Genomic DNA, 27,311 nt, shown 5'->3' on the forward strand with positions numbered 1-27,311 from the left:
CACACACACACACACACGTTCCTTTTGTTATCCATGTTCAAGTCCGGTTGCTTGGTGATGGTATGGAGCACAGTTCTCTTCCAGCTGAATCCTGTTAGGTTGGATTCATCTCGTGCCCTCGGCTCCACCCTGCTGGGAGCTGGAAGACACAGACAAACACACCGTAGCTTAGCTTAGCACAAAGACTGGAAACGGGGAAACAGCTTGCCTGGCTCCGTACAAAGATACAACTAAATCTACCTACCAGCACCTCTACATTTCACTAATTAACAATCTTTATCTTCTTCGTTTAATCGAGGAAGGAAAAATAAGTATAAAGACATTTTCTTTGGCTCTGCTAGTCTCTACTGGTTGCCTGGCAACCTCAGTGACAACAAGACCTCAGGGAGTCACTGCAGACTAAATGTCAAACTACTCCTTTAACACTTACAGTATTCCCTTCATGTGCTATTGGGCATACACAGGTCTCAACATGATGATATCAAATTAAACTGTTTAAAATAATTTTAGTTTAAATCTTTTTGATTGAAAGTTATTTGTAGCATATTTTTGTTTTTTCTCCCCAATAACATAGGAATGTAATGTTAATAGTGTCATCTGTTTGAGCCCAGGACAGAACCACACTCATAAACATGTGCCTCTCTGTCCAGTCAGCCGGGTTTCCAACTGTTTTACCTTTAATTACAATCAGACCAACATGTGTTCAGATTTGCTGAGTGAAAAATGTCTTTTAGATTTTTTTTTCACGTCAGTCCTGTTGATCATGTTTTTTTCACATCAGCCTGCATTTGTGTCATTTGCAGGACTGAGCAGAGAAATTCTCACCGTCTTACCTTAGTTTCACTTGGTGTGTTGGTACGAGTAGTTTGTGTGTTCTGCAGGAGTCTCCATGGCAACCTGTTGCTGTTGACCACCGTTCTCCTAAAAAAAAAAAGAAGTAATTAAGAAGTAAAGAGTATTACAGATTATTCAGAGAACTGTACTTGGTGATTAATGACAATATGTGTCAATTAAGACACAAAGAAGAAGACAGCCTGTATTTTCCCACTGCCCTCTCCATTAGAATAAAGACATTATCTGCTTTTGAGTGGATGAACCAAATAAGGAGGATGTACTTAACATTTACCTTGTGCTATAATATAAGAGGTATCTTAAAGTCAATTTTGGGTCTACTCCACCCTCTCCTCTCCTACCTCCCATCCCTCATGCACCCAGTCACATCCTGAGTTCCTGGTTTACTTATCTGCCTCTTCCCATTCATAAACCTGCCCTTTTTTTCTCATTCACTGCTCCTCCTGCAGGCTCCCACCACTATCACTGAGCTCCATCTTCCAACAAATGACTCAAGGCTCCCTGCAGGCTCAGACACCCTCCTGCAGAGCACTCAGCCAGGATCTGCTACAGCACTGGAGCACACACACTGCAGAGACTGCGCCAAAAGCCTCCATAAAATTATTCTAATTCTCATTCATGAGTGGCAAAGGCTTCTCTAGTTGAATAATGGAAGAGCCAATATACTCATACTGTTTGGGCAGCACACTGTGCTATTTCACAAGAAAGTTAAATAGGAAAAAAATATTATATCATTTAATAGATTCATTAAGTAATAAACAGTTATTATGAATTATTCAAGGAGAAAGTGAGGAAGACAGAAAGGCATTATTTAAACAGTTTAGTTCAGCATATCAGCAAGTGCTAAAGCTATGTTTGGAGTGAAAAACTATCTATGACACAAAATTAATTGTTTAAAATAGCATTATTTTAGTGGTTTCTTAGATGTACAGCATGCCTTCTATTACAGTAAAGAAATAAGCAAAAAAAAATAAAAAATAGACTCATAATGTAGGCCCACTCTGCCTCATTACTTTATCAGGACTTAATTATTTTTTGAATAACATGTTATTATCTTCAAAAGCTCAGCTCTCATGTGCTTGCCGCAGATATCGAACATTAAATTGAAAGATGTATTAACTGCACTTTTACAGTGAAGCAGCTCATAACTCGAGAAAGGTTTAAAGAATTTTAATGATGTAGGATGCATTGAAACTCAGAAAATGTAAGAAAGTGATAATTCACAGTGGGTCCAGGTCACCAACTTGACAAAAACAAAAGATAATACATCTTTTTTTGTCCTATCAAGTTTCTGTTAACTAGGAACGGCATGACTCCTGCTGGTCCTGTTTTTGTGTTTCATCTTTCCAAAATAGCACATGAATCAATACTGTTGTTTCAGCACCTCACTTTGTGGTATCTGAAAAACACAAAATCTTTGATACAATATTATATTTTTGTATTTACAGAACACTGCAGAAATAATCCAATTCCTTTCCATTACACCTGCTCCTACCTGTCATATAATACCACACACACCTTCGGAGCACATGAACACTGTCCAGTTCAGTAAATCAGTCAGCTGGCAGTTTGATAATCAGCTAGCCTACTTTTGTGCCTTAACTCTGCCACTCCTTAAAATACGTACAAATAAGACAGCAACAAGATAAAGCAGCAACTTTTCAAGTTTTTGTCAGTTTTAGTCATCCACTTCATGGAAATATAAAATGTAAGCAGCTGAGGTTGAGGCTAGCTTCATACCTCTGGGACACTGGAGGGAGGCACTGGGGTGTACTGGGGGATGTAGGTCCCCTGCATAGTTGTGTTGGCCGGAATATACTGTAGGGAAGGCAGAGAGGAAAACACAAATTGTGTGTAGTATTTGACATAAATAATTGACCTTGTGAATTTCATGACAGTTAGCTGTGGCTGTTAGCTATATATAATTTCTGTGACATTGTGTGTGTGTGTGTGGGGGTGTGAGATTGGTACTGACTGTGCCCGTGCTGCCTAGGGACAGGTGGCTTAGCTGCTGGGCGAGAGGTCCCATCATGGACGTGGGCTGGATGGACATGGCGTGATCCATTGTTGGGGTAAGAACTGTACCCTGTGAAAGTATACAGACAGACACAAACCATAAATTCCAGAGTCTCTAATTTCAAACAGAGACAAATATGTTGAGAACTGCGATTAAGTTACGCGCCAGTGCATCTCAAAGCACATCCCAATGCTTCTTGGTTGCGTTTACATTTAGCTTTTTGCCATGAGATAAGAGAAGGTGGTGAAAGAGGGACACTCACAGCTGGCTGCATGAGGTATGACTGATGGTGCATCCAGGACGGGCTGTGTACCTATAGGTCAGGAAACACATCATAGAAACTCATTTGTACTGTTAATCTGCTGCTTTCACAGTCCCTTCAGAGCACTCATTATGTAAGATTTCAGAGAAAGGTCATGAGACCTGAAGAAATACGATCAGTACTGTGGGCTGAGGTCCTCCCTGAGGGTTTGTTAACTTACATAATGTGGACATAATGAGGGATTTGGCACAGAAAAACAACACACAATATGGCTTTAAAACAAATTAATGTGAATTATAAACACTATGAAATATCCCACCTGGTAGGATGAGACAGGAGAATGCATGTAGGGTGAGAGGGAAGTCTGGGTGATCATTCGGTTTGGAGCCAGACTGTAGGGTGCGGAGTAGAAGCTGGCGAACAGACAGAGCAAAGTGGGGAGAAACCATGAAGACAGCCACACCATGTCAACAATCTGCAGTATGTCTCCAATTACATTAACAACATTTCTGGGTTCCTGCAATGCCCAGCAGAGGGCAGCACTTTACCAGAGTTTGAGTATTTTGCTTATTTTCCTGGAGGGCTGGGACTGTTTTCAGTCAGTTCATGCATACCACTCACCCATTTTGTAAGGCTGTGGGGTCATACGCAAGCGTCATTCCTCCCTGGGAAAACAATACACAGGATTCAGAACCAGTGAGGTCATGCACACACCGGGGTAGTGTGTGCTAAAACAGTCAGCTAGCACACGGTGAGAATAATCAAATTCAAAACTTTCAAACATGTTCTTGCTTTCTTTCCCAACTAGAAATGTGACATATGAACCCAGGAAGTTCACTGTAACAATCACGAGTTAAAAGCTCTAATCTCACCGCATCTCCGTCTCTAGCCCAGGGCCTTCCATTCTGGAGGTACTTCCCCTGGTTCTGCCTCTTCTTCTGACCTCCGTCTGCAAACTTACATAATAAGGGCTCTGTGGGCACTGTGAAAGCAACACATCAAACAAGAGAGTGAATTCAATTATCACAGCGGGGAAGAAAAACACTGGAGCTCTGGCACTAACAACAACAATATCAGGTGCCTATAATACAAAACAAACATTCCACACACCAGGCACTCCCGGTGGAGTCTTGATGAATTTGCCATTGAAATGCTGAATTATGGCCTCGCACTTCTCCGTGGACTCCATTCTGAAATACAGTCAAAGCCATATTCAATTGCATACAGGCTTTTTTTTTATTTCGGGCACAAACTGTACTCTCAATATTCACCATACACCATCAAGGATTAGTGTGTTACATCAGTCTGACCTGGCAAATCCCACACCACGGCTGGTCCCGTTGGCGTCTCGGAGGATGCGCGTGGAAATGACCTGGCCAAAGGACTTGAGCATGCTCTCCAACTCCTGCTCATCCATAGATACTGGCAGGTTGGAGATGTAGAGGTTGGTGGGGTCCTGCTCTTGTTGCTGTACAGTAAGTGGATATGAAAATCAGTTCACGTACAGATCATTTTGGACCTAAATGAAGATTCTTTTTGTTTCATTGCAATGCCAATGTGTGTTGCTTCAGAAGTTGCAGACATCTGAAACCATTGCTTTATTGGTGCCTACTCTCGTTTATTAATTCGCTGCTTCCAGGTGTCTTCAACTTAAAAAAAAGCCATAACATTTCTTTTAACACTTTCAAATATCTTTGCTAATGCATTTGCAAATTTTCTTGTCACCCTTAAAATCTTTTTCACACAACAGCAATTCCTGTGTAGGCAGTAGTGTGACATGTCTTTCCATCAACTGCCATCACTCTTGGCACATTAATACATAATCATATTTAGTTACTATGTCAAGTATCATTTTGCCGTAGGACCCAATACGAATAAAACATTTTTAAGCAATTAGTGCCTGACCAATAAACTGAAACCCTGAATAATCTGTCACCCATGTGTTTGAATGCGTCATTGCCTCAGCTGAGGCTGTCTGGGTTTTAAAAATCCACATGCACACATAAATATACTGACACATGCAAATATGAATTTGTCTGAAAAGTCACACATTTTGGGATTATGTTGTCAAATTAAGAGACCTTGATAGCTGCAAGTCAATTAAAGCGGACATATTTATTCCGTGTCACTAGCTTGAAAGTGAAACCTTGTGTGACTGTGCAGAAGCAGACAGGAAGCCAGGCATGAAGTTAAAGAGTACAGAGAGCAACAGGAGCCTGGCAACCAGGAGGAAAGAGGCTGGGCTAAAAAGAGGGGAAGGGAAAAACAGAGAGTGAAGGAAGAGGATAAAGTAGAGGGAGGGTGGGAGAAATGAGTATCTTAAAAAGCTGATATTTGTACAGAAGGAGGGAACTGACAAGATAGGAAGTAGTGGGAGTCTCGAGTAATTTGAGTAATGAAAGAGGAGGATGAGAGAAAAGAGCAAAGTAGGAAAAGAGGGCGAATGAGTGCCTGCTGATTAACAGGCTCTTGTCTTTCATCTTTCATCTTTTGCCTTCATGATTTTCCATTTTGTCCCCTCTTACAAACACTTACCACTATCAGATAGCTGTGCAACTCACAAATAATAAAGTCAGGTGTAAGTCAAGCAATTCAAGGGATAGTCAAACCATCAAACAGGAGAGAACAACCAGGATCCAGGTGCTACTACAGGTTGTCAGAGGAGTCCAGCCAAATTGGATGAGGACACAGTGAGTTGACAATAAAGATTGAGGGTATTTATTGTACACATGAGTGTGTCAAACGCTATCTTAAACGAAGATTTACTGCCTATATGAGTAGCCTCTGAAGGTACTAGAGGTACAAAGAGGTAACCTATTTTCTGTGATTGTCGTCATTCTGGGTGCGGTGATACGACCATTATGTAACCCAGTGGCACGCTGCAGACAAGACTAATGGAGTTCAAGACTCAATGACAAAGGAACAAAAAAAAAAAAACTGCCTATTTTAATCCGTTTATTTACTCTTACCTCTCGCTTGCACACACTATATCCCATTTCATATTCAAACAAATATTCACTCTGTTGTAGATATGAAAATGCTGTTGGACGCGGTCCAGGCACATGTGAATGGGATTTGCTGAGGCGTCACAGTACTTTTTTTTTTTTTTTGGGCCAGGTCCTAGGTGAGCCATGTCTGTTGAGGTGTGTGAGGTGTGGCTGCTTGTGTGTTGAGCTGCGCGTGTAAGCTGACATCTGAGTTTGAACAGGGAGGTGCTGGGAAGTAAGAAGAGATCTATTTTTAACTCTGTCATGGTTCCTCTGTCCCTACGCATGCAGCTCCTCAGGGCCCGCAGACTCGGGGCTGGGGTGGCCCGTTCAGGGACTGAGTATACTCTTGAGGACAGTGAGTTCAAGGTGTGGCTCATTCTGTTTGTGAACAACACTGCAGCAGCCATGGTGAACATGCAAACAGGTGAAACAGCACTTGAGAGTTTGATATTAAACTGATTTTCGACTACTGCCTGTTTTTCCTGGCCTGAGGTAACCCAGTGACTCTGGAGAAGCTGTGTATATTTAGGTTTTAATAGTGGTTATCAACACCTCTGACTGAGCACATGTTGTCTGGATGAGTCTAGTCTTGGTGTCCAGTTGCACTTGTCGGGTATTGAGATACACAGGGTTGTGTGGCACTCTTACAGACGAGGTTCAGTGAAGTTAGACCATGGGTTTAGTTGCACCGGACTGGTTCAGGTCAGCTGGCAGTGTGGATCTGTTACAGTTTTCCAGAGTTGGGTTGAGGGAGACCCTGGTGTTACATTGCAGTGGGTGTTTGGGTGCAAGCTATGGGGGAGGATGCAGGGACACTGGGGTAGAGTGTATTAAGTGCTGGTGTCAGCCCCAGGCCTGGGCCCAGACGATGGACAATGCCAGCCCATTGTGCCTGTCCCATTGACAGTGGGTGTAGTGGCACCCTCCCCTGGGTTCCCTCAATGGGGAGCCTGAGAGCCAGAGGGATCAGCTTAATGGGCCGACAAGAGTTGCTTTGACTGCAGACACTTGGACAAAGAGCCCCGAACAAGTGCTACAACAGGAGCAGGTTAGCAACATACACAAGCACAGAGACGAGGGCGTGAGGGAAAAAGAAGAGAGTAGGTGATGGAGGAGGGTGATGAAGAAAGAGAAGTAAAAATGAGAATGAAAAGGAAGGCAGCAAAGGATTAATAAAGCAATTTTGCTTGTGAAACATATGCTTCGTACAGCTGTCCATCATTGGCAGGTATAATGGAGCACACACCTTCCTATAAACCAGAGTTTATCTTGAACCCTTGCCAACAGGACACTTTGTGCCAATCAGGCCACTGCAGATAACCTTTTATATGATAGAGACGGTGAGTGCGTGCTAGTGGATAAAGGGACTATGACTCTTGATGGTCAAAGTTTAGCCATTGGCTCTTTGGGGATCAATACATTTTAGAGAGAGGCCATACAAGACTGGATCATAAGATGAACTTGACGAGTTAACCCTAATGGGTGATTGGTGAATTTGGGGGTATAAGAGGGGTTGGTTGCTGATCAAGAGTTGAATAATTTCTTACTTTGGCCATCTGAGCCTGGACCCCACTGGACTTCAGGGCTGTAACAGCTTTCTGTGCTGCTGCTGGACTGTCAAAGTCCACAAATCCATACCCTGTAAAATAGATAAATATGTATTAAAATTGCTGTGACATTATTTAGTTTTAAAGTTATGTGCTTTCTTGTAGGATGTTAGATAAGAAGATTGATACCACTCACATACCTGTCTGTTAAATATGATGCTAAAGCCAGGTAATTGTTAGCTGAGCTTAGCATAAAGATGGGAAGCAAGTGGAAATAGCTAGTCCAAAAATGTTATTACCACATATTACATGTTAATTTATGAGCTTAAGAGGTGCTGGTAGGTGAATTTTGGACATTTGGACAGAGCTAGCTAGTTTTGCACCTGTTTCCAGTTTTTAGGCTAAGCTAAGCTAAAAGTGTCTTGGCTTTAGCTTTGAATATAGCAGAAAGACACAAGACTGACAAACATCTTCTTATCTAATTCAAAAAGAAAGCAAAATAGTGTAATTCTCAAAATGCTGAAATACTCCTTTAATAACCAAACAGCCAAAACCAGTGGAATAACTGTGCACAAAAATATGAGTTAAAAGAACACAGCTCACCTTTACATTTGTTGGTGGTTTTATCCAAGATGGCCTTGGTAGACACAATCTTGCCATACCTTTGGGGACAGAAAAGAATTCAAAAAAACAGGATCAATGACAGATGAGGTGATTATGGGGCAATGAGAGGAATCTGTTCCTAACATGTGCATACCAATTCTGACGTCACACTTTCTCAGGCTGCAGGTGTAAACATGAACACGTACTCACACACAATCAATTGTGTCAATCAAGTGCCACAGAAAACTTTGTCTGCCTCCGCCCTTCTGTCTTTGTCTGCTGTTACAGTAACTCTGTTCCCTGGCGTTGTTTTCAACAGACAGGAGACAGCACCCCAGGGCCAAAAACAATTTGTTCCAGGCCTGTCTTTACCACACACACAGACAAACACACACCTCTCTCCTAAATACAGCTCTGCTATCGGATATTTTTGGTTCAAATAAAGCTTTAAAGTGTTGTCAGCAGCAATGTCTGAATTGCAAATAGAAATATTGACTTTCAGGGATCTTACTGTATGCTTGGTCTATTTCACTTCACACAAAAGAAGACATAGGGTGTATGAAACACTAGCTGCTATTTCAGTCCAGTCAATGACAAAGGCCAATCAGTAAAAGAAGAGAATCAATTAATGCATTGTTACAGTTTCATAAAGCTTTATTGGTATGAAAATCTCCTTAAAATCAGTAAAAGTGTGTAAAAGATGTGAAGATTAATGGAATGCAGTGTTATAAGACGGTGCATCAGCACTACAGTATAATAGACCAGCCCTTGTCTGGTGAATTTAGCCAGTGAGGGAGGCTGGTGTTCCTCTGTTTGGGCGACATGGCGTCTGGGCGGAATGTACACTGTAACCTGATGCTTCACCCCTCCGGTTCGCCTTCCTTCCCACCAGGTCCCTCTCCCTCTTTCTATTTTTCCACCCTCACATCGCAGCATGCCGCTGGGTCCTACACTCCAACCTCGTTTCAGTGGACATTTGCACAGATGACTCAGATCTGACTAACCGGTCACAGTAGAGACCTATGTCATGACTGACACCAGAATCTAAAAGTATTTTTTCTCTCATTGCCGCCATGTTTTTTAAATGTACATCTAAATTCAGGTTATCCTTCTTTATATTAAACAAAAACAGTAGCAAGTAGCAAGCAAACAGGATTTTGGGATGGGAATTCAGAACCGGTTCCAGTTGGAAACTGGTTACAAATTGTCGGATGCATCGAAATCATATTCCTACAACTTCCTCTAATCAATGCCAGCATGTTTTTTTCCGACAATGATTTCAAACCTATGTGTTTGCACTGCTAGAACAAGAAGCCATGGCGGAGAGGAAGAAACAGTTCAAAGCGTGCTTTAATTTTAGTGTACTTTTTACAGACGCAGAGATAATAAAACAGTTGCGTTGATACTGAAAACCTGTGTAGCCCTACCTTTTTTCACACAGAAAAACTGATCAGGAATCAATAAGGGAATCGATAAAGAATTGGACCAATAAGCAGAATCAATAACAGCACAGGCATCAATAAAATGTTATTAATCCCATCCCTAGCAGATTTACATGTGAAGAAGCTTTATGTCCCAACTTCCCCTACCTTCAGAGTGCATTAATATTATTACCTGATAAACTCACAGTTCAACTCATTTCACATTATACATGCCGGAGTCATTGATCTTGAATATCATGAATTATGACATGAAGGATAGCAACATTATAAAGGGAAACTTCCTCACTGCAGACATTAATGATTCATCATTCATTGCCAAATAGCCAGATGACCTTTGCATAGGCTGTGTTTACAGTTTCCCACTGTCATCTAACAGCTGCAAAGTGGTCATTAGGAATGAATATATATACAGGAACTTAATATAATTTAACCCCTTCAAATCCGACAGAAAGTTTACTTAAATTTTCTTTGGCCATATGTCTGCTTCTCTGAGAACAAATGTAGAACCACAGATCAAGAAACTGTAGTTAAAGAAAGGATTATAGTATTCACATGTGTATTCTCATGAAGTTCCTCTTAACTAACCTTAATCATAAATTAAGTGAAACTAACAGAGCACAACTCCATTGGTTTCACTTGCTAGCTGTGCATTGTCAGAAACAATGTCTTTTCACTAATATCAAGCCTAAAAATGCACTTAATTTGGAAGATCTTCCAGTACACACTCACGCAGCACTCCAAGACACACTTTTAAGCCATTTTCTTCCTTTTAAGAGACAACCCCTTTGAGACATTACTAAATCTAGTCTAGCTCAGTGCAAGTTGATGATTGACTATATTCTTATACATATGCTGTGAGTGCAAATTTCAATGTTTGCAGAAAAACAATATGTAATTATTATTTTGTGTTTTTTATTTCTTTCAAATATTGAAAATATGAGTACAGTGGTTGAAAAAATATATTGTCAAAACTAAAATGAAGGACATAAATGCAAATCAAACAAAGGTTTGCCCCGCAGTCGTACATTAGGTCTCACTTATCTAGAAACCAAACCTCACACATGAGATCCTGGTATTCTTCCTCCCACCATGAGGCTTGGCAGATTACAAAATATTTAGGAGAAAAACTGATTGTGTGAGCTGTGTGATTTGGTGGAAGTGGAGAGCGAGTCCTTTTGTATTTTGTACTGGTGATTTAAGTATGTGCAGTGCAAATGTACTGGAATATTCTGGGCTACAGACAATCGTACAAAATTGGAATGGTAAATACATTTTGATGTGTTTAAGTTTGCCAACTTTGTCTCAAAAACTTAGAATACTTAGAAGTAGTATTGTTCTGGATCTGGCTTATATGAATTTATAATATCTTGTGTTAATAACAATAACAGTCACTCATGAGTTCCACGCTGGCTCTGATATTCCTGATTTCAAGCTCATAGGCCCAGACTGAAAAACACTGAGTCTTACTGAACAGTTGGAGTTTTCGTTAGAAGCATGACAAAGAAAAACAAAAGCTGTGTTTCATGTTTTTACCAAACAGAGATGCCAGGAGAGTTCAAAGGTCTGAAGGCAGTGACTGTGTGACCCTCCGATTACCTCAGCCCCTCTGCAGCAGAACAGCAGTCCACCACACCGTGGAGGCCACAGGGACTTAAAAGACAGCTCTGACCCATATACGGCCGTCTGACATTCTTTCCCAGCAGGCCATGCTACTCTTTTCCCTCTCATTTAAGTTTCCCCTTCAAGTGTAGCCCTCCCACCCAGCCCCTAAAGCCTCTGTCCTCTCTCCACTTCTCTACCACCCCACAATGACTTCTCTGTTGATCCCCTGCTTTTACTCTCGACTCCCTGTGTTTCACATACCAACTGCAGATTTCAGATTTTCTTTGATTTTTTCCAAAAATGTGTGCAATGCACAAATATTAAAATGATTATCAGATACGGGCTGTGTAAATTTGTTCCTTTGATTTGGTGTTTCTGAGGCTTCCTTGTGAAGGGTCAGAATGGAGTAAAACAGAAAATGAAACACAAATATTATTGAGGCAGGGACTGCGATGTTAGTATTATCAAGTCAGGTTTTATTAGTTATAGTGGTGCTTGTTCAGGGATGTGTGTTGTTACTGTGAATGACCCGTGGAAATGACGAATGCATGGCTAAAGTTCACAAATCACGTCTGTGACATACAGCACGGCCCTGATCTGCAGCAGCCAAAACCAGTTTGGGTGCTTTATTACAGGGTTTTATCTGTGTGTGTGCGTGTGTGTTTGTAAAGCCAACATATTATAGAGGCTTGACTATTTGTTTCCGGGTGTGTAAGTCTTAGTTCATGGCCATTGAGCCAATTCAACCTCACAAAAATGGAAGGTTAGATAAGGACATGAGGAGGCAACATGCTGTACCCTGTTCTGGCCCCCTCTCTCCTTCTTTACCCCCGTCCCATCCGTTTGCAGACTCTGTGAATTCGTTCTTTCTTTCGTTTGTTTCCCTCTAAGGCTCTACCATTTTGCTGACAATTTCTTGCTTCCTGTAATTGACAAAAATTCATCAAACTGACTTTAGTTGTGGTAATTTAGCATCCTTATTTACAAACCACATTTCCTTCATCTCTGCCTAAACAGCAAATTATGGCCTAAAACTATTTCATTTCATGTGTCCAACAGATGAAGAGCGTTGCTACAGACAGCACAGATGTTATATACTCATCAGACAGCTGTCCACTGTAGTGTTACTGATAACTATCTGAAGAAAACTTGTTCCAGTTAAGGTGGACTGGAATGTTCTACAAGCTAGGGAATGGGAATGTGACGTCAATTTCAATGCCGGCTGCAAACACTGTTGTGTAGTGCCAATCGCACAACCAATGAACAAGATTACAAGACAAGATAATGGGACAACTTTTCATTGTTTGCAAGCTCCTAACTTGGGGGATAATTAATGTTGTATTTACCCTTTGCTCACAGTAGGAGCACAAAATTAGCACCTGCCAGTAACCAAAATATATCTTTTGTGCATACTTATACATACATGCATACATATATTTCTGATGATGAGCCATTGACAGTGACACATAATAGCTACCATAGCTATCATACCAAAATGGCAGCTCCACCCCAGAATGCACTGTGATTCCCATTCCCTATAGCCAGATAGATAGTATTAAATATTAAAAAGTACTATGTGAAGTAATTTACACGTATTAGGATGCTGACTGCAGTCCACATAGCCATCAGTGTCATTAATAACGTTAACGTATAACAAATTACTTTTACATGTTAAGAGACATGTTTAGCACTCTGCTAAGAAAACAAATAAGAGTATTCCCCAACTATTCCTTTATAAATGGACTTGTGTAATTCTTGGGGCTCAATAATCATAATAAACATGTCTGGTGTGATGTTACATTCTTTCCAATTTCACCTCGCTGTTCTGCTTCCAACAAGAAATCTCAGTTTCTAATAATAAATCACTCACGGTTGGCAGAGCTTGACCAGGTCTTGGTCTGTGGTCCCCGGATGGAGGCCGCGGATATACAGGTTCGTCTTACTCAGCTGTTCCCCTCCCACGCCGCTGCTGTTGCTGCTACTGTTGGTGTTGGGACTGGGGGGCGCCATCTGATGGCCGGAGGACACATAGGCCTGCTGCAATGAGAAAGAAGCATCACAATTAGTTTTCTGTGCATGAACACACAACAGACGCCATTGCCAAAATATTTTCAAACACCAGCAAACACTGGACCAGTACGGTGAGGTTAGTTGTCATTCGAAGTGTTAAAGCCGAAGGAGTGTTTGGAGACGTTGAGAGATGGAAAGTAATCCTGCATGAAACAGATGATTATGTGGGAGCTGCGAAAAATGATATCATGCAGGCCTCATGTCAACACTCACCAATAGTGCTTTCTGAGGGGAATGCAGGGCCTCTTGGCTGACTACTCCATATAGGGAAAATGGGCCTCTTATGCTTTCTCCATGTTGGGTAACTTCTTTTTTACTTTTGGAACCACAAAACAATCTTGCGGTGCATATCAAAACTGAGGTTCTTAAGGTCTAAAACTAACATTTAGTCAGTCTGATGATGTCTAATTAAAAAAATAGGTCTATATGCGAGCAATTTTTACACTGCGACTCTGTGCGACTTTTTCTTAGTTTACATCTGCTTATAAAAGCAGGTATTTCTAAATGAATCGCTGCCATCTGTTCAAGCTTGCATTTCTATGTGTCCTACACTTGCAGAAGCCTCAGGTTCAACATCATCATTCAGACATTTCCCTCTCCAACAATGTCTAAGGTTAACAGTTAATAAGACAAAAACAGGCTTCAGTTCAGTCCACGTAATCCAAAGTCAATTTAACAAATCATAGAGAACTCAAAAGGGATGAGTAACAACAACACACCAGGAGTTTATTACTACATGACAATACGTGGTAACATTCTCATGTTGTGACCATCTGTAATGCTTTGATGTCGACCTAGACCACTCCTGAACCTCATCCTCATTTCTTATGTTGGGTTGTTTTGTTTCATCAGTCTATGAGGACTAAGTGCCAGTGAATACTAGTTGTAAACTATGGCAGTCAACTACTCGATGACTCACCACCAGGAACATGAAAGGCTGTTGCGCAACACCCAGTGCATCATCTCATCTCACTATGGGATTGCGGCCCTCCTTGGAGAAATCAAACAAAAGATTGTGTAACAATGCAGAGGAATATTTTTTATTGGGATAAATGTGGTTTCATTATCACTTTGCCTGTCAAAAAAATCTTCTCTCTCCAGGAATAGATCTACTGGCTGTTTTCCAAATAAGACTCAGGCAATAAATAGCAACACTTGAGTGCAGACTAGGCTTGCTAGAACTGGCAAATGTTGAGTCTCTTCGCTGTGAGAAAATTATTTAAATCAAATTAATCTCACAGCTAACTGTTTTAATTAAAAGTTGCATATAAAAGGAATAAGAACGAATATGCATTCTGACTGAGCTCAGTGCCGTGAGGCCTGACGGTCTCATTTGAGAGGCCGATTGGACGGAGCGACAAGAGGACAATGGGTTAATTTCAGGAGAGAGGAGTGGGGTCACTGCATCAGCCTGGTGGTGTTTAGAAAAAAGCCCAGCAGGAAGCCACGGTCACACCAATCCCACTAATTAGACACTGTCCATGAGGCACGGAGCCCCTCGAACACAGCCCCACTGACCTCTATTTCGCCCGGCAGCATGGCAGGCCGCTTCAACAACAGGCTCTCAAGATAATCCTCTCTTCCTCTCCTGCTGAAGAAACCTGAACATTTTGCATGTGTTTGTTCATGTCAGGCAATAAAGAGACACGGCCGGCTTCAAGTAAAACAAAGAAAAAGAGGCGTGTGTTCTTTCCTTTCAACTCTTTCTTCTGGGGATATTTACACAGTCCACGAGTAGAAAGGCATGAACAGCAGGACGTACACACAGACCTGGACACGTTTGAGGCATTTTAAGGTATGCTCACGTAGATATTTAGTGAAACTTAAGTATTTTAAGTAGGCTGTTCTCATTCTCGCTTAAAAAGAGAAAGAGCCAGATGGAAATTTTGCGCTGCATGAAAAGCAACAACACAACAAACTGTGGCCTAAAAATCAACATCTTTTTGACAGTATCAACAGACACTGTCCATAATAAGCTTCACAAAGAAAGTACTTGTTGCAGAACTATGGAATTTAGCCTGTACATATTTATTTTACGTCAACTATCACTGCCCTGTAAATCTGAATCATAAACAAAGCACCATTCATTTAATTTAAAAAAATAGTTGGTTCCTTTCTTTCAGACCAGACACATTTTCGGGCCCAGTGGAAAACCTTCAAATATGGCACGAGCCTGCCTGTAGGAGTTTATCTATCTTGTCACAGTGTAGTTCATGATGAATGCATTTTTGGAGGCAGCTAATTTGTGAATGAAAGAACAGGACAGCAGAGACCTATAATCTCATTCACACACTCTTTACCAGAGAGCCAAGTCCCAATCAAGCTTCAGACTGTACCAGGAGCAAATCATTGCAACACCCCTTAAATTACCAGTCTGCAACCACACACATGCATTCATGCATTTGTCACACACAGACATTACTCACACACACACACACACTTAAACGGCTGTAGCACATTTAACAGTAAAGATCTACATATCTAAAGAGCTACATAAGAACTTGAGTCAAAATAGATTATTTGTGACCTTGTAAAGGAATCTGAATCTCTTAGAAATTAAAGAACTACATTTGGTAGGGATCTCACTAACTAATCCTGGCTAATAACAGGTTACCTGTCATTGAAAAGCAATCAGTCAGAGATTACAGAAACGTGAAAACTCATCTTAGTGAAGTACAAACTGGTACAGTATAATGCTAAGATACTCACATACAGGTGCCTTCATTACACTGCCCGAGTACAAAAGTACTTTAAACTTTATGCTGGTGAAAATGTAGTACTTTAATATTAAAAGCTAAATGACAATTTGTCAAAGCAGTGGGTCCAATGATACATGTTTTAAACTGCTTACAAAATGTAATTATAAATATCACAAACTGAACTAATCAAATTTGAAGTACAAAAGCTTGAAATGGTCTTTGCTGCCCCGCTGATTGGTGATTACCTTTCAAGCTATCTCAAGCTCAGCATCCTTATGTACTTGATTTTCATGTTTGCTGTTAAAAACCTATTCTGAAAACATTCCTCCATTTTTTGGATTAGTTTATTAGTATCAGTGCAGAACCCAAAGATATTCAATTCACAATGGCATATTCCAGAATTTCCCCATTGTGGGACAAATAAAGGAATATCTTATCTTATCTTATCTTAAAACACATAGCAGCAACCCTCACATTTCAGAAAATAGAAACTGAAAGTGTGACGTCTTTGCTTGATAAATGACTTCAATAATGTACTTTTCTTTTTTGGATGATGACTAATTGATCAAACAACTAATCATTTAAGCACAAATCCAATCCTTTGCTCCTACATCATTTATTAAAGCATTCAGTCCCCTCGGCAGGTGTCATATAGAAGCCAAATGACTCTGATTAATGCTTCAGAAACTTTTCAGCCAACTTCAATATACTAATACTAAATGTATGAGAAAATCAGATTAGTTCCATCAATTTGTTTCTAATGACAGTTAAGCAACTTTCCAATCTTAATAGTAAGATAGTCCAAGCATTACAGGTATTTCCTTCCACTGACGTGACCAGAGGCATTTGAAACCTGAACCTCAGGAAATAACATATGGGTTTCTCATGAGACTTAAACACAAAGTGAAAAAAAATGTTTTTTTTCAAATGAGCTTGCTTTGAAATAGTTTCACACACAACATTTAAATGTAATGAAACTGATAGATCAGAGATCTTGATAAGACTTGTTAAGTTCAGACAGAAACACTTTCAATGTGGCATTTGTCCTCCTCTGCGGAACAGCTTTATATTCATAAAGGCTCCAAAATATCAGTGGATATTTTTAGAACCAAACTAAAGATAACGATCAAGAACATTCTATAAATAAAACCATTTCCTCCATCTTGATGTAAACTTGCATCAATAGTCTGACGTTGCCAGGAAGTGTGTCTCAAATACGGCATATTGTTGGTACTGACAGACTTTAATCTCTCACTATATCAAAAAACTGTTTTTATTTAATGTTGTTAAAATAATCAAACGACCACTTTAAATGCTTGCTACTGTATCTCTTTACACAAGTCCATCTGTTTAGATGTCTAACACCCATTTTAGTGTCACTCCACCTATGTTTTTATCTCCGTCTCGCCCTGTGGGGCTTCTCCAGTCGACCCCAGTTTGACCCACAGAATTCCATGGATTTCCTGGTTGTTAGGGGGGTCTGCCACCTTCCCATGTCCTGCCTGCCTACTCCCCACTGCAGCAGGAAAGACCCACGACTGTCTGACCAGCTGACCGACTTACATGCTAATGCACAGATTTATAGCCTGGCTGAATGGGGACGCAGCTTCCAGCTTGTATAGAATTACAGTGCTGAGCTGCCACTTTGCACCGGCTCCACTTCAGGACAACAAAATGTCAACAAACATTTTGGATATTTGATTGCAAAAAAAAATCATCTCATTTGCCGTGTTGATAAAATTATACATATTTGACTACAAATTTGTCTTACTAAACCCAAACAAATTAAAAAGTAAAGGTATTAGAAGTTATGAGTAACAGTTATGAGAACATTAGTTCGACATCTATGGAAAAATGTAAATTTGTCTTTTTTTGTAAGCCAATGGCTAGGTGAGGTCTGTGTGTCTGGTAAAGCGTTGAGCCGCAGTATGGTGGCAGGCAGGATATCCTTTGTGTCTGCTCCTGATCTTATCACACAGCCATTTGAATGAAGAGCTGTGCATTCCAACCAAGTGACAGGGACACCGACTCTCACGTCCAGACTCGTACCTGAATCCTCCTTCCTTTCTGTCTTTAAACCTCTCCCTCCTTTTGTCTTATTATAAGCACCTATTAATCTTCAAATTGTCTGTCTCTCAGTGTTGTCACAGCTTGACGCAAATGCACATGCACGCATGGCTTTCAAGCCGGGTCAGGTGGCCAGAGCCGGGGAGCTTGGAAACAGATACCTACAAACACCGGCCCTCAGCTCAGCCAGAGATCCAACAAAATGTGAGGCACACCGAGTGTCTGGCATCACTGCAGTATGTACTTGGCGTCGGATTTCTGACAGCTGTGCTTTCTCCAAGGACTCTGTCTCCCACTCTACCTGTTCACCTTGGCTGGTTCATGCGGTTGGCACTGAAGTTGGGGACCAATCCAAAACATCTGACACATTAAACAAAGAGATAGATAAACATATACCTGGCGCAGGGCCACAAGGACAAAGGTGACTGTACAGGAGAGTTCAGTGAGGATAGACTCACTGCAGCGGAACAGCTGTTTTAATACATAAAAGCAAAAGTAACCCAGTAGGCTGCAATTACTAGTGTATGAAAAATCATGCATTTATAGACATATTTTATATGTGTTCAGTGTTTTATAGTAGCAATTACCATAGACATTTCTGTACTGCAATTTCTTGTTAGTTATCACCTGACATATACACTGATATCCTGTTATGGGTAAACATTTTTTAAAGGTCCAGTGTGTAACATTTACGAGGATCTGTTGGCAGATCTATTCGCAATTATTTGGTCGCTGTTTATGCACAAGCCAAATCTGACTTTCTATTCATTATACACAAATTGTCTTCAATTCATGATGGGCTTTAAATCTGACACTGTGCTCTGCTCCTAGCTTGAAGCTGCATTGAAGTCTATATGGCTAATGTGTTCGCAGTTGCCTAGGTACACATTCAATAGTCACAGAGCAACCTTATAAGCCCACTGGAGTCATGTGTCTGGCTACCGGATGAATACAAGTCCAATATTAAGGGTATTTTTAGGGGAATCAAGCTTCTTTGTCAATGTGGTCTAACTTTTATGTGCAACAGCTTCCCTGTGTTACCTTATATAAAAAATGATGAGTTCTATGCTGTTGGACTAGAACATCCAAGCAATATTCACTTTAATCACTCCAGTCAGTGCTTTTGTCTCTGTCTAACAGCCATTTGGTGCTGGGCAGGTGTAAAGTGAGTTTATCAGAGCTTGTTTGCTGAAAACAGCTGCCTGCTGCTGCTGGAAACAGGATTAATGAGAGCTGCAAGACTACACTATAAACTGTCACTACGCGGGAAAATTCACATACATACACGTAGTCATTTGATGCGATGTTGTTAAATGCTGATTGATGAAGCTTTAAAGATTCAAGGTGAAGAGTATCTGCCTTTCTAAAGCTAACTTTTTACTTCCAGGGTAGCATTGACTGAAAGGCGTATATGTTGATATGGGCAAATCTTATTATAGCAGTTTGACTCAGTTTCCTTCCTTATCATCATTATTACACTTTGTCCTGTTTAAGTCTTAAACATGCTTCAATAATGAATGCAAAACACTCAACAGCAACAAACACTCATTACTTTAATCTTTAGTAAATGCATGTTTTAGGTGGAATGTTAATAAAATGTAATGAGTGAGTGAGGTTGAATGTTTTTAATTTTATTTCAGTTTCGTGCTTTTCTGGTTTCTGCACAACACAGGTTTTTTTTAATGTTTTTACATTACATTGATTCTCCCAGACGTTAGTTTCAGTTCATAGAAAAATAAACTTGCACAGACTTGAAACATGTTTGACAAACGGTACAGTAATCAATCACACTGAACATGCTCGGAAAAATCCCTGTGTAGACGCCATTTAAGGACACTTTACACCTGACATTTGACACAACTGATGACCTTTGAGACTAGACACTGGCTGACTGAAATTCTGACATATTTAGGTAAACACACTTTAGTAATACTGTTTATAAACATGGTCATAAAAAAACGGGGGAAATAGGGTATAAATATTACTACAGTGATTGTGCAACCACTCTCTGCAGTTCATTTAATTTCCTTATGATGATCCTGTGATTATCAAATGAAATTTAATTATTTTTTGTTTTTGCATGTTAATATAAGATTAAAATGATTGCACCACTAATACAGACCAGTGACAAAGAACTGGCGCACAAGGACTTTTGGATATGAAGAAAAGTAGCCTCATGTTCAAACGTCTACAGCAACAACCATTAGTTTCTGAAATGTAAATCAAAACATATCATGATGGCGTATACCTGTAACATCATATTTGTGCAACTTCTGATCACCAATAACCCCACATATTGGTCTGCAACAGTGCTATTAATAATTGTTAATACCAGTAATTATTATTCAACATCATGGCATATCTCCCTACCCTTTGCATTCTTCTCACTCTTGATCTCCAAATTCTTTGTAGTGACACAAGATTTTACACACATTCACGTCCAGGTCAACACAGTTTTGGCTAAAATTATCTTCACAGTGGTTTTACTTAATAACCAGTGATCCAGTATTCATTAAATCACTTTAACATCACTATATATCACAATTAAATATGCTTCAAATGTCTAAACTCTTCTTCATCAACAGCATATAAATAAAAGTAACCTCAACCAAATAAAATGGATTTATGCTTGTGTAGTTAAAATGTTCCCAGTGTTGAGAGCAGAGTGATTAATCACTGCCCGCTCAGTGATTGGACGGTTTAAGTCACCAAAGCAGGCAACCTAAACACAAACTGTCAATGTTGTACCCAATCAAGTTTACAATTATTATATTACATTTTTTTCTCTTGAAATTACTCCAAGGGTTTTTATTCAATTATCGTTCAATTTCAAAGAACTTTTTCACAGTAACTTATATTGTAACATTTATTATAAAACATATACATAATTTATATTATTATTGCATTATTAGCCAGCTAATAAACCAAATACCAAATTCATGGTAATAAGCCACATGAAGAGCCTGCTTTACCAACCAAACTCTTGTTGAATGCGCCTGTTTATTCTGATCAAGGTTCTTCTATGAGGCCATTTTTAACTTATTTAACCAAAGTATTCAATGTTACATCTTTCCTAAATGTTTTACTGTCAATGTGTATATAAAAGTGTGACCTTTTCAATAAACTTATTTTGTTATTTTGGGAGCATTGTTTTAAATTCCACTGCTGCTGCATATAGTAGTCAAACTTTGAGTCAAAGAGTAAAGTCACAAAAGAAAAGACACACTCTTTTTAAGAAGCACTGGTTCACGAGGCCAGAATTAGGAAACACGTCTGAGAGCAGTTGAAAGTGAAAGGGTGAAATCATTGATTTAGAGAAGCATGGGAGACTTCACGTGTGCTATTCTGCCTTCTCTGAATGGCCTTTTTGGTGAAACCTTTTACATCCGTGTGACAATTTAATGCTTCAGTTAATGTGTTCCTTTCGTTTCTTTTCACATGTAGTTGTGTTTTGATCTGGTAGAATAGGTGTTGAGGCACCCAGATCTTTAAATCACAGCAGTAAGTTGACATTTGTTGAAAAGGACTCCCGCCAAGATGGGAACAAAACTCTGATTGACAAGTACAAAAACAAGCCATTCGGCGAGGCCCTGAGCGAGAAGCATAATACCTTGAGAGGCGACAAGCCGCCTCCTGTTATTTTCCATCCAGGAAGCTTTACACGGAAACCGACCAAATTTGATTTGAGAACATTAATTCTATTTATTTGAGGGAGGAAATGAGGTGCTGAGTCAGGGGAGGAGCAGCTGGATTTAAGCACAACGGAAACCAAACACCTTTTAGATGTTGGGCTCAGTAATCACTTCGCAACATACAAAGAGCACTTTTCTCGCCCCTCTGCGTGTTTATTTTGCGATCAGACTTTTAATTTGTGTACTCGTGCAGCTTGGGTATGGCAGAATGTGAGCAAGAGATAAAAGGAATGAGGAGGAGGTAGAGGTGGGAGGAGGAAATGTTAGGAATCACAACACAGGAACTTGACCCCTACGCGAACTTTCAGACAGAGGCGCTTGGGACCAGTAAAACAACCGGAGGAGAAAACTTCCTTTTACATTCTTTATTTTATACCTTTTTTTTTTATTTAATGCTTAATTTGAATGTAATAGATGTTCATCATTATCAACTAAATCTTGGCAAGAAAGCAAATCTCCCAAATTTCCCAAAATGTCAAACTTTTCCTTTAACTCACCCAAATGAAATATCAAACATCCAAGGGCCGCAACTGATTATTTGTATCATTGATTACGCTGCTGATTATTTTCTCAATCATTAAATTAAACCTTCAGTCTGAGGAGTGAAGAACACTCATCACAACTCTTCCCAAAGTGGCTTCTTCAAATTGGTTCTCTGACCATTAGTCCCAAACACAAAGATACATGTATCACATAAGTAAAAAAAAAAGCAACACATCCCACATTCGAACATTGTTTCCAATATTTGGCATTATTGCTTAAAATGATTATAATTATCAAAATAGTTGCAAAATATTGTTTCGATTGACCAATTAATGAATCACCTTCATCACCTTCTCTTTGCTGCTCTAATGCTTATAGGATTGGAATGATACTGGGGGAGACGGTGCTGTTTGAAATGAGTAAAACTCATCTAATACGTAACTTAAAAAGTGGAATCTTTTTAAAACATACAGAATTATTTCTTAACATGGATTAAGTGTAAACACTGCGTCTACACTGGACATTAGCTACAAAATGGCTACTGTACCTATACTATATTACACATTTATTATACATATGATCAAGGACCAAATGGAAATAATGAAACTGCAAGTGCTGCCACTCACAAACTATACTCCTGATTGCTCACACGGTGTCCTTCCTTTTAAAAAAGTGACAATCAACATTTTTTCCTGGTCCCTGGTGAGTTTAAAACAGTTTGCTTTAGTGTAGTGAACAGTTAGATAGTTTTAGTAAAGAACTGAACATTCATGTATACTGAGCAAAAATGCAATGTGAGGTCATGAAGAAACTGCATATGTGTGTGGGCGCGTGTGTGTAGAACAAACAATTCAATGCTGTTTTTCCTCAGACAGACTCTTGTGTTGACATCAGATCTGGGAGGATGAGCAGCCAGGCGGTGCCCAAGATCACAGAAAGACAATAAGTCAATATACATTTTCAAAATGCCATTTAGAGTTCAAGAGTGCACAACAACACAGAGCAGAAGGATGAGAGGAGCTGCTGTTGAACCCCGCTGCATGTGGAATCACAACATATTATGGGCATGTATAATGAAACAGCTTTTACCATCACTTCTGAGCCATTATGGCCGAACACCACTCAGGAAAGGGGATTTTATTGGGGGGGGGGGGTAATGTTGTAAATGTATCAGTAGCCCAAAAAAATGATAATGAAGCAATTTCCTGATGTATTAGATTTGTTTTCCTAACGTCACCCAACCTTTATTTGTAGCCATGGCAGTGTCTCACCAACGGGTTGCAAAGGTGACAATGTCAACACTGATTGTAACCACGAGAGCGCGATTCATAATTCTGGGAATGTAGTCATCATAAAGGGCTGAGGAAAATCAGTCAAAGGAAGGATTGGGCGTAATGGCGCGACGAGCATGGGGAAACAGAAGGGAAACCACAGGACAGAAGAAAAGGCAAGAAAAAAAAGAAATAAAAAATAAAGGAGAAGAAGTAAGACAGAAAAAAGCAACATTTAGGCAGAGAAGTTACGCAGCAGCGGAGACCAATGAAGAGCTGAATTTTAACGCTTGATGAGAGCGTCGGCGAGTGTCACGAGGGAGAGAGAGAGAGTAGGGGGGGAGAAGAAAACGCAGAGTTCATCTTGCTAACATGTTTCCTCAAACCTCATGCTTCTATCTCTCTCATCCTCTACAAAAACTCCTCTGCTCCTCCTACCCCCACTTCCACAAACACATCCCGGACACAGACGCGCTATCCCGACACGGCACACAGTTCCCTCATAAAAGTTGCTCTTCCACCATTGCCCCCCCCCCCTTAATGAGTGAGCACAGCCATAGCGACATCCTTTTACAGTAGTACACACAGCACAAATACTACTAAATAAAAACAGCAGGCGTCCAACATGACAGTACCGAGCGGCAGCAACATATTCCCACCTACACACACCGACGGAGCACGGCTGCTCCATAAAACTGTATTTCCACTCCACGAAGTCATGAAGTTAAAATTCACTACGTTTTCGCTTTTTCAAGGACACTGCAGCTCACTGTCACACAAGCCTCTTTTTCTTTTTTCCTTTTTTTTTGTGGCTTTTTTTTTTTTTTTGGTCGCGACATACACGGGCGTGTTGCCCTGCAGGGCGAACAAGGCTGAAAATAAAAGAAAATCCCGAAAGCGTTTACCTTTTTGCTGTTTCTGCTGTTATAGCCGTTGTATGGGTTGATTCCTGCCCTTGGCGGTACGGAGAGCAGCATTTTTCTCGGCGCTATGTCCGGAGCGGCGAGCTCAGCCCAGGCTGCCAGCTGACGTCAGCAGCTGGGGAAGTGAGAGCCTGGAGTCCCGCTGATAGACTGCGAGTGGTGCTGCTGCTGCTGCTGCTGCTGCTGCAGGACAGGGCCCCCCCACCACCCCCCTCAATACCAACACTGCTGGCCCCTGGGCTACTCCAAGGGGTCCCTCACACGCTGCTCCAGGGGTGGGGTGTCCACAGAGAAAAAGGGGGGATTAGGTGTAACTTCATTTACCGCCCACTGTTATTTCTCTCACCTGGAGGGGTGGGAGGCTATGAGTAGAAAAAGGAGCTTCTCTCCAAAAACTGTGACTCTAAGGACAAAGAGCTTGTAAAATCAATTATGGCGAAGCGTGTTTTTGTCTGGGGGTCTTTAATTCACTACCTGACCTCACTTCACTTCATTAGAGGTGGGGTTTTTTTTGTTATTGGAGTGGCCCCATTGACAACAATCTTAATTAATCTGCTTCATTTGCAATCAAATAACACAACAAAAGCCTACTACTTCCAACAGCCTATGATTTGATGTCATATTGGGCTATACATTTACAATATCCTCTATAGCCTATGTATTGTTGTTGTATTGGTAACATATTGTAACTCTTTATTCAAATAGCCAATCCAGAAATGTATTGTTTGTACTTTCTGTTTATAGGCTACTGTATAAGATCAAAAACACAAGTTAGTGGAAGCATTTCTGCATAAAAACATTTGAGTTTTAGGAGGGTTCCATAAAATATTTCTAAGCCAAAAATATATTAAAGGTCCAGTTTGAAACATTTAGGAGGATCTATTGGTAGAAATTATATATAGTATAAGGTATATAAGGTATAAGGTATATATAGTATATATAGTTTATAAAACACTTGAAAAATAAGTAATGTTATGTTTTTGCTACTTTAAAATGAGCTGATTTTTAAAGACGCCTTTCCATGGACACCGCCATGTTGAATGGCTTTAGACTGGACCATTCACATTTTTCGCACATTTCACGGTCACTGCAGTTTCTCTTAAATGTTTGGAAGGGGAGGGTGAAACAAAGGAGTTGCAATCTACACCTCCAGAGCTACTAAATCCTACACACTGGGGCTTTAAATGGTAACATTCTCAGAATTCCTAAAATTTTAAGCCACCATATAAAACTGCAGACTTCCAAGAGAATGTAAGGCCATTATGGAAGGGAGGATAATTTCTGACAAGCTCAGCTTGCCATAGTTTGTGCCTCCTCTTCAATACTATTAAATCAGTGTATGTCTACAGTGCTAAAATGCTGATGACAGCATTTAGACTTGTTATCTGTGATAAGGGCATACGTGTATAAAAGCCCCACCATCTTTTAACCCAACCAGAATGTGTGTACCCTCTTTGGTTTTGCCGCAGTCCTCTTCTTTGCTTGTGTAACCTTCTCCCTGTGTTTGTTTGTATTGATTGCTTAGGCACTCTTTAAACTTTGTTGTACAAATTTGCTATCTTAACAATATCATCCATATGAAGTTATAACAAGTCCTAGTGAGGAGTTCTGTAAAAATGTCCTTGATAAATCTATTTCTATGTTAAAGTTCGGACATTTCACATGTGCACGTCTTTATTGCACATGGAGCACCTCCAAATACAAAGATGACATCACATATTACAGTTACAATTCTCTGCTTTCAAAAAAGAAAAGACAGCACACATATCCAATGTTTCTGTGGTGAATGTCAATGAGAAAGCACCTCTTGAAAAGATGGGATTAGTGTCCCAGACCTACTTAACCTTTAAAATGTCTATTGCCTGCAAAAGATTTTATGTCTTATGTAATGCACAGGACCAGCCGATGATCACAAATCAATCATATGGTTTAGTTTGTGCTGCACTAGATCAAATTTAAACTGCTGGTGATCCTGCTGCTTTTTCCAAGACATTATTATTCCATTATCATGATGTGATTAATTATGCAGCACCACACTGATGCAAAGCAGTCTCACACAAGAGACATTGACTCAGACAAAGTGAAAACTCTTGAGGGTGTAGTCAGAGAGAACCATCAGCTAACCACAGCCTATTACAGAGATAATGTCTTGTAAATGGTCTAAAATAAACATCTGCATGATCCAGTGATGTGGACTGGTCATAGTGTAATGCAACGGGTCCATCTGGTGCCCACACTAACGATGTCCTGCAGTTTCCTCTGAAGGTCACAGACGAAGGCTGTTAAACTGCAGACACACATGCACACACAGTACTAAACCCTAACATTTGCCACCAGAGTGGGAATAAGCGTTGTCCTGAAGTTACCTTTCACATCTTATCCATGGCTGCCTAGACTCTGGCTTCTTATCTACTTCTGCTATATTTAAATGCCTTTTCACTTTCTCCTGTTGCCAGTGATTGGCTGGGAGATGTATCCCAACACAGATGGCAGCTGAAACCTGATGCCTAAAATGCAGCGGCATTCAAAATAATCTGTACTGGTTACACTACAAAGCAATGGGTATTAAATACAATACAGACCACTTCTGCTACTCGCCTGAATAATGCAACTTACAAGTCATATACTCCACCTTTGCACCATGGACTGCTTACTATAAATAACATAAAATGTAATTTTATCACACATGTATGCATGCATGCATGCAAAAAGAAAAAAGGAGGGAATCAATTTTGACATCAAGCATGACTTTGTAGGAGCAAGGTCACTGATGAGATGGATAACAATCTTC

General features: G+C 40.2%; 1 protein-coding gene across 2 annotated transcripts; it reads right to left on the bottom strand.

Moving 5' to 3' along the window:
- Window positions 1-6: 6 nt before the first annotated feature.
- On the bottom strand, window positions 7-24,642 carry rbms2a (RNA binding motif, single stranded interacting protein 2a). Of its 2 annotated transcripts, none has more exons than XM_035662749.1 (14): window positions 24,503-24,642; window positions 13,186-13,349; window positions 8,272-8,330; window positions 7,669-7,760; window positions 4,442-4,599; window positions 4,242-4,321; window positions 4,004-4,113; window positions 3,753-3,796; window positions 3,451-3,544; window positions 3,132-3,182; window positions 2,828-2,938; window positions 2,593-2,670; window positions 834-921; window positions 7-139 (listed from the first exon to the last, which is right to left on the bottom strand). In XM_035662749.1, the coding sequence occupies exons 1-13, from the start codon at window positions 24,572-24,574 to the stop codon at window positions 841-843; spliced, it is 1,194 nt and encodes a 397-aa protein (XP_035518642.1). In that variant the 5' UTR covers window positions 24,575-24,642; the 3' UTR covers window positions 7-139; window positions 834-840. The 2 variants fall into 2 exon arrangements, with proteins under 2 accessions (XP_035518642.1, XP_035518641.1); XM_035662748.1 differs by having other exon boundaries at window positions 13,186-13,352.
- Between the last annotated feature and the right edge of the window lie 2,669 nt (window positions 24,643-27,311).

Source organism: Morone saxatilis, unplaced genomic scaffold (assembly GCF_004916995.1).
Source record: "Morone saxatilis isolate NCDOM2014 unplaced genomic scaffold, NCSU_SB_2.0 Contig18, whole genome shotgun sequence".
NCBI classification, from domain to species: domain Eukaryota; kingdom Metazoa; phylum Chordata; class Actinopteri; family Moronidae; genus Morone; species Morone saxatilis.